We start from the raw sequence: 14,023 nt of genomic DNA on the forward strand, positions 1-14,023 counted from the left end.
GGGAGAGGTTGATAAAAGTATTAAATGGTACAGCGTGACAAATGGTATGCAGGAAAAGTACAGATGGTTTGAAGTAGCAGCTCGACAGAAAAGAACTCTTTTGGATTGAAGGAAATAAGAACATCTTTCTATTTCTCTGAGATAAATACAAATTCGTCTTTTCAGAGGAAAGTATGTTCTCCTACTTAAAAAGCATAGTATGTACAAAAAAGCCAAGTTATACCTCAGGGAATATATGAAATGTAAAGCAATGGTCCTCAACTTTTGCTGCTATCAGAAAATCTCTGGTATAATTGTTCAAAATACATCCACCTAAATACTAATTCCAAAGATGTGATTCAGTTAAGAATGGGATGAGGCCTAGGCAGGCATCTACCTATCTATCTATCTAGGTTCTACTGGAAATTCTGATGTACTGAAGGTTGATATCAAGCACTGAGATTGTTTCAACAAGCTAAGATGAGCATTTGAATCTTCACCTTCAGCATACTCAAACATCTTTTCACCTTGGGAACCTACACTCTTATTCTACCCAAGTTCTCATCTTTCGAATGTTTTTTGGAATGCCTCTTTTGGAAAGCTTTAAGGGCCAGTGCATAGTTATACAAGAAAATCAGTCCCATTACTTCACACCTGAGATGCGTCTAAAAAGAGATTATCTCATTTCATCCTGCCATTTTATTCCCCTAATTTGCTCTGAGTGACTTGTAAATGTTTCTGAAAGTCTAATTTACCCCCAAAAGATGCAAATTTACCATGACAGAGCAGTCAGAAAAATTAAAATTCTGAGAACATCAGCAAAGGCAGTTTTCACTGAGATAACTGTATAGCCTCCAAAGTTGACCACTTCAAGGGAATAATTAATTTTGATATAGCCACTCTGGTATATTCGTTGAAAAAGTCACATTATAGTTATACTTTATACAGCCTCAGTTTGGAGCACAGGGGAAAAGGAATGACAAGAGAGGGACTTGTACTCCTCAGCATGAAAATTTTCTGCTCTACGCTTCCCTCACTTTGCTAAACTTCCAAAAATGAGAATGTTTTAGTCACTATACAAACTTCAGAAAGATGAAATGCAGAAATGGTAATTACCAGCCTAAAATTGTGATACTTGGTTTTATTGAGTTTTTTCAAAATGGAAAAGATTGAGCAGAAGGCAACAGCAAGAACTCAGTCATCACAGTGTTACAGAGAGGCCAGATAAATTAGGTTTGTGTTCTAAAAGAACAGAGACTTAAAAATATTCAGCCAACAGCTGTTAGTGAACACCCCAACCAAGCAACTGAAACAATCTAATCCACTTGCGGGGGGTGGGGCGGGGAGGCAGGGTTGAGGACAGGTGGTGCTCATCAGTCTATTCTGTCCTTACATTTCTTTGCACACGTGACAAACTTCCTAATTCAGGTTTCCCAATGCTTTAATTTAAAAAATCAAGACTTTCCTATTAATGAACATACAGAATTTAGCCTTTTGTCTACTCTGAGAAAAGAAAGGTTTCTCCTAGAATTATACTTTCAGTTAAGTGCTAAATTAACCAATAAACTCTAGGCAGAGTATCAGCAAGTGTGGAGGTCAGGCTCTGCCCATGCTATTCCCTGCTTCTTGGGGTTATAAGGTATTTTTTTTTTTTTAATTATTATTATTTTTTGGCTGTGTTGGGTCTTTGTTGCTCCGCGCGGGCTTTCTCTACCTGCGGTGCGGGGGCTACTCTTCGTTGAGGTGAGCGGGCTTCTCATTGTGGTGGCTTCTCTTGTTGCAGAGCACGGGCTCTAGACGCGTGGGCTTCATTAGTTGCAGCACGGGGGCTCAGTAGTTGTGGCTCACGGGCTTAGTTGCTCCGTGGCATGTGGGATCTTCCCAGACCAGGGCTCAAACCCGTGTCCCTTGCATTGGCAGGCGGATTCTTAACCACTGTGCCACCAGGGAAGCCCCAGTTATATGGTATTTTAAAGGGTAATATCTACAGCTGAAACTAATATAATGATGTATGTCAATTATACCTCAATAAAAAGAGAAAAAAGTTAATGCCAAAACTATCAAGGTCATCAAAAACAAGGAAAGTCTAAGAAAGTGTTACAGGAAAGAGGAGACTAAGAAGATACACAAACTAAATGTAAGGTGGTATCCTGGAACAGAAAAAGACATTTGGCAAAGGCTAAAGAAATCTGAATAAACTAAGGATATTAGCTAACAATAATGTATTAGTATTGGTCCACTAACTATGGCAAGTATACCATGCTAATGTAAGATGTTAATAACAGAGGAACTGGGGGCAGGGCATATGGAAACTGTACCATCTTTCCAATATTTCTGTCAATCTAAAACCATTCTAAAAAAGTTTATTTAAAACTCTGAAAAAAACAAAAGTTAATATCATTAGCCCACCTAAAACTGGTTGTTACAACCAGTAACATGGATTTCTGCAAAGAACCAAAAAAGCAGCACTATTCTCGTAAGTCCAGGATATGGTTCTTAAAAAATATAAAGAAAAATACTATTTTTTAAGTGGACCAAGCACTGAATGCAAATAAGGACCCCTGCGTTTGCTTACCTAAATCTACTACCCAATTATGAATCATTTTCACCTTACTTGTTTTGCCTCTTAAAAAAAAATAGTGGTAGAATCATTAGAATTGGCCTAGGGAAGGGGGAAGAAAATGTAATTGAGGAAAGAGATTACATCTGCAGTAAGAGATAATTCACTCTCAGCTAGAATGGGAAAAAAAGGGGATCCTGGACTTTAAAAACATATTTTTAAAAAACTAAATAATGATTTAATCTCTGAAGAAAAAAGTGCATAAACCCAAGTTACTGTCTTAGTTCATATTCTGGGGGAAAAAAAGAAACTACTAAGGCCCTGGCTGGATATGTTTTAAAAGCAAAAGGGCTAACTGTAGACGCAGAAGAAATAAAATATCTAAAGGCATTAAAAAAAAATTAAGCACATGAGGGGTTTTCCTGGTGGTGCAGTGGTTAAGAATCCACCTGCCAATGCAGGCAACATGGGTTCGATCCCTGGTCCGGGAAGATCCCACATGCCGCGGAGCAACGAAGCCCGTGCGCCACAACTACTGAGCCTGCGCTCTAGAGCCCGCGAGCCACAACTAGCCCGTGCTCTGGAACAAGAGAAGCCACTGCAATGAGAAGCCTGCGCACCACAATGAAGAGTAGCCCCCGCTCACCGCAACTACAGAAAGCACGAGTGCAGCAACGAAATAAACAATGCAGCCAAAAATAAACAAATTTATATTAAAAAATTAAGCATGTGAAAATCTGATTCAGGGAATGAATAAAATACAGGATAGTCAATTTAAGGGTGGAAAAAAATGACCAAAACCTTACAATCTCTTAAATTAAATTGAATCTTCATTTTAACCCTAAGAGATGCCTAACTAAAAAACTTCTATGTTAACCTTTAAACCAATAAAGACTTTAAAGAGTGTGCCTTTAATGAGAGAGCAGTGTAAGATCAAGTACTTTATGTTTTAAATGACAAAACACAATCTTGTGTTTGGTGCACAGAACTGGAGAGGTATTCAATAATAGCTAACGATTAAGTAGAAAAGATCTTGAAAATGACTTGGTTCTGAAATTAGAAAGGTGCCAATTCTGAAGTAGTAAGTAAGCAGATGGGACTAAAACAAAACCAGTCTCATTATTTAATAGTCAAACCAACATTCTCTCAGAGTCCACTCATGTGTTTATCTTTCAAACTAACCCATGAGAAAATGTGTTTGACTCCACTGTCTGATAGTTTGTAGAAAATTACAAATGTTTTTTAAAGTAATGGCTGGTTCTCTACTCCTAAATGTTGAATTTAATTGAAAATCTAGCAGAGTGGCTGTATTAAACTTTAGAATTTGTCCAAGTAGACATTCTAAAATCTAAGCTGCTTAAAAAATATACTTACAGGTATAATTTGCAAGGGAAAATTCACTTGCAGGTATCAAATGAAATAATCCCCTGTTAATGAGATTTGTCACTCTCATATTAATACTAAAAGAATTAACAAGAAACTAATGACAATACCTTGATAATTTTAAGTGTACTTTTTAAAAAAAAACTAAAACTTTTTAATGATAATTTTCAGATATACCTAGAAGAAACTGTATAACTGAACCCCTTCATCACTCATTAATACTGATTAGCAATCAATATTTCACTTTTTAAAAATGTTATTTTTCAAATTGTGGTAAGGCATACATAACATAAAATTTACCATGTTAACCATTTTTAAGTGTACTGTTGGTTTAGTGGTGCTAAGTACATTCATACTGTTGTGCAACCAACTTCCAGAAATTAAAAATAAACTTTTAACACTAGAGTTCATATGCTGACCTGAGAGGAGTGAAGATTTTTTAAAATAGTTTAATAAAGAGTTTTAAACTATTTTATTATTGTCTATCAAGTCAACAGCAAAAAGTCAAATGTAATTTATTCTTTTACAATAGAACCTTTCTTGTTACAGAATTTGAATATCTTTTTCCTTTGTTGAAGACATGTATAAAGGTTCCAAATGGAAACCAGGATGTGTATAACTGCACACTCAGGATTACCCTGAAATCTATCACTAATCAAACTGACTGATATGATGTTCCTTTCAAGTTAGCTATCTCTTTAATCAAGTCCCTTACTGAAGGAATTTCAAATCACAAGCATAAATCTCTGCAGTAGTACTTGTATATAGAGCCTGTAATCAGATCTCTTAAAAAAAAAAAGACACCCTTTTATTCCTAGACCTCTACTTCAAGTGAAAATTAAACAATTCAATTCACTGGCTTGCTTTTTGGCAGTCTACCTACAGGTTTCACAAACCACTTTTCAGAGAGGTATCTCAGGAGTTCATCGACTGGCAGACCTAGTTAAGAGGCCAACTGAACTACAGGGTTACAGTGGTTTCCTTTTTTTCCTCCCTGATTTACTTTTGATATGTCGTTGGAATACAGACACACTTCTTATTATAGAAAAGTTTCTGAATCTACATTCTGACTGTTTGACCCGCAGCAGTGATATGAAACCAGACTATGGTCAATTTCAGACCTCATTCAGGGCTGTACTATTCTCTTCTAACTAAGAATAAAAAGAATTGGTTGCAACCAAACTGGGTAACAACAGTAAATGCACAGGCAGAAAAGGATAAGCTCATCCCAACTGCCACAGATGCACCTCCCCTACCCCCACTTTTTTTAAAAAAAAATCTCTTTAATTTTTATAAATGGCCGCAACCTGTATCACTTTCAAGGCCCTTTTCTAGTTAAGGTCAAGAAAACAAACAGGCATAGCTGCAAAAGACTTTGGTCCAGAGAAGTGGCAGAAATCTTAAAGATACTTTAAGGGGTATTTATAACAATGGTTAAAGTTGTATGGTTCTCACAGGTTGCATTTGGCAATCCAATTGCATGTGTGAGACCCAGAACAGAAACAGAAAAGTACTATTTAAATACATATAAATACTGAGGTCCAAATCAAATCCACAACCAGTGGTCACATGCGGAGCCCAGGCTCACCTGATTTCTGCAATGGAACCATACTTTCTAATCCTTAACTATTTGAAGGCTATATAAAGCCCCTTTAGGGGCACTTGTTTCCCACAACTCTGAGCTGCCGGGAAGTTAAGACAAGGGCATCTGAAGGCCTTAACTCCAAAGCTGAAAAGCTTTAGGCTAACACCCTGATTAGTGATTAACTACTTCTCTGAAAACATGGAGCATATTTTAAATGCTTCGCGACTTTCTAATTTCCCTGTGTGCGGACATCACCTCAGTGCTGTATAAATTAGTCATACTGTAAACTCTACTTTAGATGCTGTGTACAGTATGTATACAGAACGGCCCACAGTGTTTGGAGCCGTGCATAGACCCGTTTGCTGTGAGTAGGGTGGGAAAGCCAGGTGGGTTCAATGAATGTCCTCGTCTGATAATCCAAAACCCTCCATGCTACCCCGCTTCCAGGTGGTTTTCTGTGAGGGAGGATGAGCAAGAAAGAGGTGGGATGGGGTGGGGTGGGTGAGTGGCTCCCGAAGCTACCGAGGGCCGGCAGGCGGGTGCCTGGGCTCCCCCCAACCCCCCGCTTCCCACCCATCCCAGGAGGGATGTCCTCACCTCTAGCTTATCTGTCAGCTCCTTATGCATCTGCTCGTACTGCCGGCTCATGTCCTGGTTCCTCTCGAGCAGTGCCTTGCCCAGTCGGGCCGCCAAGACCAGATCCTTCTCCTTCTGCCGGATCACCGACAGCAGCTCGGGATCCTGGGCGGGCGGCGGCTGCAGTTCGGCCCCCACGGCTGGAGGCCCGGGCTCGGCCTGAGGATGCTCTCCGGGGTCGGACGGCCGTTCCCCGGCCGCCAGCAGCGCCAGTTCCTCCTCTAACGCCAGTTCCAGCTCCCCGGGGCCCCCGGGGAAGGAGACAAGGGCGGCGGCGGCGGCTGCGGCTGGATTCCCGACTGCGTCCGCGGCCGCGGCGGGCAGCTCCATGCAGCAGGCGCTGTCCGGCTCGGCGGGTGCTGAAGCGCGGCCAGCCAAGCCCAGGCAGAAGGAGGACATGGCCCGCGCGCGCGGAGCCCGCAGCGGTGCGGCCCGGCCGGCGCGCGCCAGGCTGCAAGGGGGAGGGGCCCCGTCGCACCGCCCCGCGCCTCTCCTCACGCCGCGGCACGCGCCCCCCGGGTCTCCGAGAGCCCTGGGCGCGGCGTGCGCCGCCCCGCCCCTCCCCCGCGCCGGCGGCACGCGCCCCCTTCCCCCGCCCCCGGGCTCAGCTGCTCCGCGAGCGCTGGGGAGGAGGAGGGGGTGGCAAAAGGAAGGCTGAGAAAGCGAAGACTGAGGGGAGGCGAAGCGGGAGGGGAGGTTGCGAGGAGGAACGCCGCCGCCGGCTTTTCAACCACCCTGTTGCTGCTGCTCCCGCTGCCGCCGCCGGCCGGGCAGCGCCTCACGGGGCGGGCGGCGCTCCGCTGTCGCTGCGACGCTCGCTGCTGCTGCTGCTGCCGGTGGCCGCTCTCTGCAGCCGCGCTCCATGTCCCTCGGCTCGGCGGCAGCCCCAGCAGCAGCGGCGGCGACAGCGGCTGCTGCAGGGGCCGAGGCGGTGGCTCCACATCGCGCGCCGCGCAGCCCGGCGAGCTCCTTCCTGACTACCTCAGCTCCTCCAGTGCACCCGGCCGGCCGCACCCCGCCCGGGGCTTCCGGCCGCGCCCCCTCTCCCCGCCCCTTGCCGGCGCCTGACGCGCACGGGCACCTGTTAGCCGCGCCAGCGCGCGATTCGCCGGTTCGTGGGTCTCCTCAGCGGCGCCCAGGTGGCGCCGACGGCCTTAACCCTTGCGCTGCCTCACGCCCGGGGGCGGCAGCGCGCGCCGCCAGTGGAGACGGCTGGCGCATCCCTAACTGTTCGGGCGGCTCCCCGACGCGGCCACGCCCACGGCCTCACGTCCACCGGGTGTGGCTCCGCCCCCAGCACGCTCACCTCGGGGTGTGGCCTCGCTCGCACCTCCGAGCACGGCCCCGCCCCTAGCCTTGTTATCACCTCAGGGCACGGCCCCATCCCCGGCTTCACTCCCGCTTCTGGGCTGGGGCGTTTCTCTGGGTCCAATGGGTCTCAGTCTTAGGTGATCACCAAGGGGACTGAGGACATTTCTCCAAGACGGGTGGCCAAGCCCGACAGAGACTCGCAGCCACGGCTTGTGGGTCTCGGCTCCCGTGAGAGTTAAGCAGTCAAGAGAGGGAGCCCTAGAGAGCAGTAGGAGGGATGACTTCAGAAACCCAGCATCTCAGTGATGATGACTCAGGGATATAAGGGACCAGATGCCTCAGAGATCAGCAGCCCCGAAAGAAAGGGGTTATGTTGAGAAATAACGGAAAAAACTGCTCACAGATGGGAATACGAAGCAAAGACGTTCCATAATAACTTCCGTTTATTAGGCGCTTAGTATGTGCCATGTCTTGTGTTAAGTGCTTTATACGCATTATCTTAGATAATCCTCCCAAGAATCTTAAAAGTCAGTACTATCACTCGTCTCATTTTACAGAGAAGGAAATTGAGGCCTTGAGAGATACAGGATCAGATCCAGACAGGCTGACTCCAGGGTTCACATATATATCGTTATTCTTTACTTTCCTCACATATAAGTGTTGAGGAAGATAAATAGTAATTTGTGATCAAGATGGCCTGTATCGATATCCAAGGTGCTATCAGGAAAGCTTCCTGCAATGATCAAACCAAGGACTGAAGAACCTACTGGGTGATTCCAGTCGGTTCTTGCTTTGACCTCATTGGTAATGCTCTGTCTTCTATTTTCAGAAACAATCCCATCTGAAGCTAGAATTGGTCACTATTCCCTTTCCTCTTGGACAACAACCCATTTTTGAGTTAGATCATATTTTGATTCTTTTCATTACAGTAAGATGGAGTATTTCAGGACACAGAGCGGCTGAAATGAGTCAAATGGTTTCTCATGGCTTTTTGTCCTTATTAATTTCAGAGCCTAAACAATACTCAGGTGTATACATCACCTTCTACTCTCAGGCTGAAGGTCAGAATCCTAAAGGTCCTGAGCCTCAGGGCTGACTTTGTTCTCTTGTTGACTGAAAAGGAGACAGACCATAGAGGGGTTCCCACATCAATCTTAGAGCTAAATTTTGAAAGTTGACCATGGTACCATTCCAACAATGCACTGTTCTCACACTTTTTATTATGCCCTCTTGAACAGAAATTGTGGGCCCATGGTGAGACCCAACTGAAGAATCCCTTTTGTCTTTTTTGATCAGGAAAGGAGAAGTTACTCCTATAAATAGATTAGGGACACACATATCAAGAGCAAACAGAATTCCTAATCAAAAGGCATTTGTTTCAGCTATTTATTTTTCCTGATTCAGACTTGCAACCTGTCTTTCCCGAAAGGTCTTTTTCTTGCCTTCCTTAAACTCAATGGTGCTACTCTATTAGACTTGCCTATTACTGTGAGAATGAACTATTACAATGCTAACTCTAATTTCTGAGGATCCTTCTTCACAATATTCCCCTGCCTAACCTGACTAGGAAGTGATCATTTTCTACTACAGGTTTGGCCCTAAGTACTATCTTCTTGTGAATAGTCAAAGGAGACCAGCCCAACTTTGGAGAACTATTTAGAATAGTGGTTCTTATACTTTTTGGTCTCAGAACCTCTTTACACTCTTAAAAATCATCAAAGATCTCAAAAAACTTTAGTTTATACAGGTTTAGATGTTGATATTTACTGTATTAAAAATTAAAAGAGAAAATTTTTAATTTTTATTTTAAATACTTAAAATAAACCTATTAAATCTTAACATAATGTATTTAATGAAAAATATATATTCCCCTCCAAAAAAAAAATGAGCAAGAAGAAAGGCATTGTTTTTCATTTTTGTAAATCTCTTTAATGTTTGGCTTAACGGCAGAAAATGGACTTTTATATCTGCCTCTCCATTCAATGTGGTGATGTTTTGTTTTGGTTGAAATATATGGAGAGAATCTGGTCTCACAAAGATGCAATTGGGAAAAGGAGGAATATTTTAATAGCCTTTTCTGATTGTTGAAGGTATTTTTCTTTGATAAGACACCAAAACTCGACAAGTGATAGCTTCTTAAAGATTAGTTGCAAGGTGGAATCTAAAACCACATCAAGGAAATCCACTGGTCTACCTTTCACTTTGAATGGATCTTTTACCCATGTGTGATTGATTCTTTAAAAGTATGTATCAGTCATTGGGAAAATATTGGTTCACTGAGTTATGCAGATCTTCCAAATATTGTCACATGTCATTATACTATATATATTTTAAAATACCATTCATTAATATAACCACTGATCTCATCAGAAAGGTCTTTATGTATTGGCAAGCTATAAAGCTCACTGAGGTGTGTATGAGTTTTCCAAAATTCTTATTTCTACTGGAAAGCTCCAATTTGGTTATGGTTATCATTGGTAACCATAGTGTCTATTGTTTTCCTTGAAGTGACAGACTAAGTACATTCTTTTTTTTTTTTTAATCCAAAATGTGTTTATTGGGATGGTTTCCCATTCATCTTGATTCAGGATGCTTTTAGTGCTGCTTCCGTCTAAAGGAGCATCCTTCTGTAAGCCTTACTATTCCTCCTGTAGGCTGGCAGAGGACAGTAAAGCAGCCAACACAAAAAACTACTGTTTGTGCATGGCTAAAGATGGTTGTGATTTTATAGCATCCTGGGTATTTCACATCCATGAAATAGGAATTGGGGCTTTGCACCAGGTGCTTCTTCTTGTGTTTCCTCTTCTCCTCTGGAGAGGGATAAGGGAGATCCTTTGCGAGAGGCACGTTCTCATGGGGAGGTTGTCACTGCCAGAAAGGGAGGTACATTCTTTTTTTTTTTATTTTTTTTTTATTTTTGGCTGTGTTGGGTCTTCGTTTCGTGTGAGGGCTTTCTCTAGTTGCGGCAAGCGGGGCCACTCTTCATTGCGGTGCGCAGGCCTCTCACTATCGCGGCCTCTCTTGTTGCGGGGCACAGGCTCCAGACGCGCAGGCTCAGTAGTTGTGGCTCACGGGCCTAGTTGCTCCGCGGCATGTGGGATCTTCCCAGACCAGGGCTCGAACCCGTGTTCCCTGCATTGGCAGGCAGATTCTCAACCACTGCGCCACCAGGGAAGCCCCTACATTCATTTTTGAGTAAATATCTGCCAAATACCCAAATCTGAATACCAAAGTCTGTCATTCATTCAAGTAAAAGCGGTGTTCCATGAAAAACGTGACTGGTTCAATTCCTAACTCAAATGATGGTACAAGGGCTTTATCTCAAGACAACACATACTTAGGTATGCAGCAGAAGTGCTTTATCGGTACTTTCCATTTCATCACATGGAATATTAAAAAGATGTGTACTCAAGCGTTGGGATTTAATAAAAGCACTGCTTCATCAGGCACATTTTAAAATGAAACTAGCTTTTTTCTTCTTCTTCTTGTGAGCACATAGTAGTGAAGAATAACTCGCTTTGGTACCACTGCCATGAATCATGCTAAGGTATCAGTAGAGTTACTTACCCGCTATTCCTTTTGCACTACCAATGCCAATGTCAACACAGTGAAAAACAAAAATAGTATTAGACAATTAGTATTATGTCTACTAACATGAAATTATGAAATAAAATATGAGATTACGAAATTAGTTTTACTCTTATTAATAAAATTAGAATTACTATCATTGCAATTATTATGAAAATAGTGCTTCCTTCCTTGACCCTCTGAAAGGGTCTTTGGGACCTCAGGAGTTGACGAACCACACTTTGAAAATTGCTGATTTAAAGCCATTCGAGACAGGTCAACCCTAAGCTAAGAAGAATGAACAAGTACCTCCCCACATGGAAATTAGTGGCAGGATTCAAAACTCATCAAAGCAGAGATATGAAAACCCTCGGACTTCTAAGAAGCTTATTATTTAGTTTATTCTGCTTCATACTATAATAATAGTGGCTAGAAAATATTTAGCATTTAATTCCTTAAATCCTTTTATATGACATCTCATTTAATCCCCACAATGACCCTATAATGCTGGTGTATAACACTAGTATATATAGGACGTGATACTATGATGCTGTCTAACTCTAAAGTGTTTGCTCTTAGTTACTAAGCCTCACATTTTCATCATTTTTATATTCCTTTATAATATATTTGCTTCAGTGTTGCTTTTGGTACCTGGATATTTTGGTGAACTTAGGTATGACCCATCTTAACGTGCAATGGATGGATTTCCACATAAGTTCTGTCACATCACTAAGAGTAAAGCATGAAATTTTCTTTTTTTTAGAAACCCTGATATTTCCAAATATGATAACACTCATCGAATTTCCTCAAATTGTTTATTTTTATTAGCATCCTGACCTGCAAAAACTGGAAAGTGTAAAAGACAAAACATATTCCAGAAAATTTGTTTTTGAAAAGTTAAGTGTGGAAGAAACATGAGGAGCTGGCAAAACGTGATAAAGCAGTTCTACACTTGGTATTTTCATTCAGCAATTTTAAGTGTGTGTGCATTTTTTTAAGTTTTATATTTTACTTATGAACTAGTCGTGGGAACATAAAAGTCTCAAAAATTCCTAAAATGTTACCCAAAAGCTTTTTATATTCTTTGGAGATGAATTGACTCAACATTTTGCAAAATGTGGTGTGTGTACCTCTACTGATTCTCAGCTTGATTTTTAAGGGAAAAACATTAACTTCAGTGGCTGATGCTCAGTAGCGTCAGTCTTTAGCAGATACCCTGCCCTGCCTGGTGTAGGAGTGTGCTTTCTCTGCTACCCATCACGGTCCCCAGCATTGCCCTGCTGGGACTCCTTCCCAGCCCCTCCCATCTCTAGGCTCTCACCTTGGCAGCCCCTCACACCTTTCCCTTCATCCTCCCAGGGTCCCTTCAACCCCAACCCACACTCCCTTTTCCCTTTTTCTTTTAGGTTGTTATTAAGATAAAAAGATTTCATATATGTACAGCACTTAAAATGGTGCCTGGCACATGGTAGGCACAGTGTGGGTACTTGATAAATAAATACATAAAATAACTGAGCACAGAGAATTCCCTGGCGGTCCAGTGGTTAGGACTCTGAGTTTCCACTGCAGGGGCCCGGGTTTGATACCTGGTTGGGGAACTAAGATCCTACAAGCTGCGAGGACTTAAAAAAAAAAAAAGCACAGGTTTCTCCCTCTGACACCGTGATCTTTCATATCTTCTGTGTCTGAATTCTTTTCCTTTATATGCCTGTTTCCTTTTTTTTTTTTTAAATTGAAGTATAGTTCATTTACAATGTTGTGTTACTTTTCTGGTATACAGCAAAGTGATTCAGTTATATATGTATTCTTTTTCAGGTTCTTTTCCACTATAGGCTATTACAAGGTATTGAATATAGTTCCCCATTTCCTTTTTTTTTTTTTATAAATTTATTTTATTTACTTATTTTTGGCTGTGTTGGGTCTTCGTTGCTGTGCGCGGGCTTTCTCTAGTTGCGGCAAGCGGGGGCTACTCTTTGCTGCAGTGCACGGGCTTCTCATTGTGCTGGCTTCTCTTGTTGTGGAGCACAGGCTCTAGGCATGCGGGCTTCAGTAGTTGTAGCATGCGGGCTCAGTAGTTGTGGCTTGCAGGCTCTAGGCTCTAGAGCACAGGCTCAGTAGTTGTGGCGCATGGGCTTAGCTGCTCCGCGGCATGTGGGATCTTCCTAGACCAGGGCTCGAACCCGTGTCCCCTGATTGGCAGGCGGAGTCTCAACCACTGTGCCACCAGGGAAGCCCCTCCATTTCCTTTTAAAATAAATTTCTCAAGTTAAAAAATAAACTCAAATAAAAATAATAAATAATAATGTGTCATTGGGTAGAGCAAAATCATGACAGTGGTATGCAAATGACTAAAGTTGGCATATAGTGCAGTTACTGAGAGTGATGACCCGAGGGTCCTGGATTAGATCTGCCTTTAACCAGCTGTGTACATTTGAGAAAGGAATTCAGTGTGTTTGGGCTTTGGTTTCCTCATCCGTATGGTACAGGGTTGGGCTGGATGATCATCTCTGCATCCTCTAAACCAGTGGTTCTCAACTGGGGGTGATTTTGCCCCCTGGGGACATTGGGCAATATCTGGAGACATTTTTGGTTTTCACAACTGGGGATGGGGGTTGCTGTTGGCATCTAGTGGGTAGAGGCCAGAGATGCTGCTAAACACTCTGCAATGCATAAGACAGCACCACCCACCCCCAACAACAAGAATTATCTGTCCCTAAATGCCAGTAGCACCGAGGTTGAGAAATCCTGATCTAAAACAACAGGCTTCTACAATCTGACCATGGGATTTGTTGCCTGAGAAATATATAAATGGGTTATACACAAGAGAGGCTGTGATATGAGCCCAAGGGTGCCTTTGGTTGCTCTTAAGAATTCTCATCTGGAAACCAGCTCATAATAGAGCCATACCACTTAGGCAAACAAACAAATAAACAACAACAACAACAACAAAACCCTTCTGTTTTGGGCTGAATCGCTCCCAACATTGACTAAATTGCTCCCTA

General features: G+C 42.7%; 1 protein-coding gene and 1 pseudogene across 6 annotated transcripts in view; both read right to left on the reverse strand.

The window, feature by feature from the left end:
* The window catches only part of LOC309610617 (BICD family-like cargo adapter 1), a 96,168-nt gene extending 88,786 nt beyond the window's left edge, over window positions 1-7,382 (reverse strand). For 2 of the 5 annotated variants that reach the window (XM_082353681.1, XM_082353678.1), the window contains exon 1: window positions 6,105-7,381. In XM_082353681.1, the coding sequence (XP_082209807.1) occupies window positions 6,105-6,542 (438 nt within the window). In that variant the 5' untranslated portion in view covers window positions 6,543-7,381. Of the gene's footprint in view, window positions 1-6,104 lie in introns of all 5 variants that reach the window. The other 3 variants (XM_082353679.1, XM_082353682.1, XM_082353680.1) reach the window with 3 other exon arrangements.
* Window positions 7,383-10,005: 2,623 nt separating this feature from the next.
* The window catches only part of LOC309610634 (small ribosomal subunit protein eS27-like pseudogene), a 45,363-nt pseudogene continuing 41,345 nt past the window's right edge, over window positions 10,006-14,023 (reverse strand). The window contains exon 3 of the transcript XR_014249739.1: window positions 10,006-13,265. The product of XR_014249739.1 is annotated as a small ribosomal subunit protein eS27-like pseudogene (transcript). The remainder of the gene's footprint in view (window positions 13,266-14,023) is intronic.

The sequence above is a fragment of the Balaenoptera borealis genome (assembly GCF_965194805.1).
Source record: "Balaenoptera borealis genome assembly, chromosome: 14".
NCBI lineage: Eukaryota > Metazoa > Chordata > Mammalia > Artiodactyla > Balaenopteridae > Balaenoptera > Balaenoptera borealis.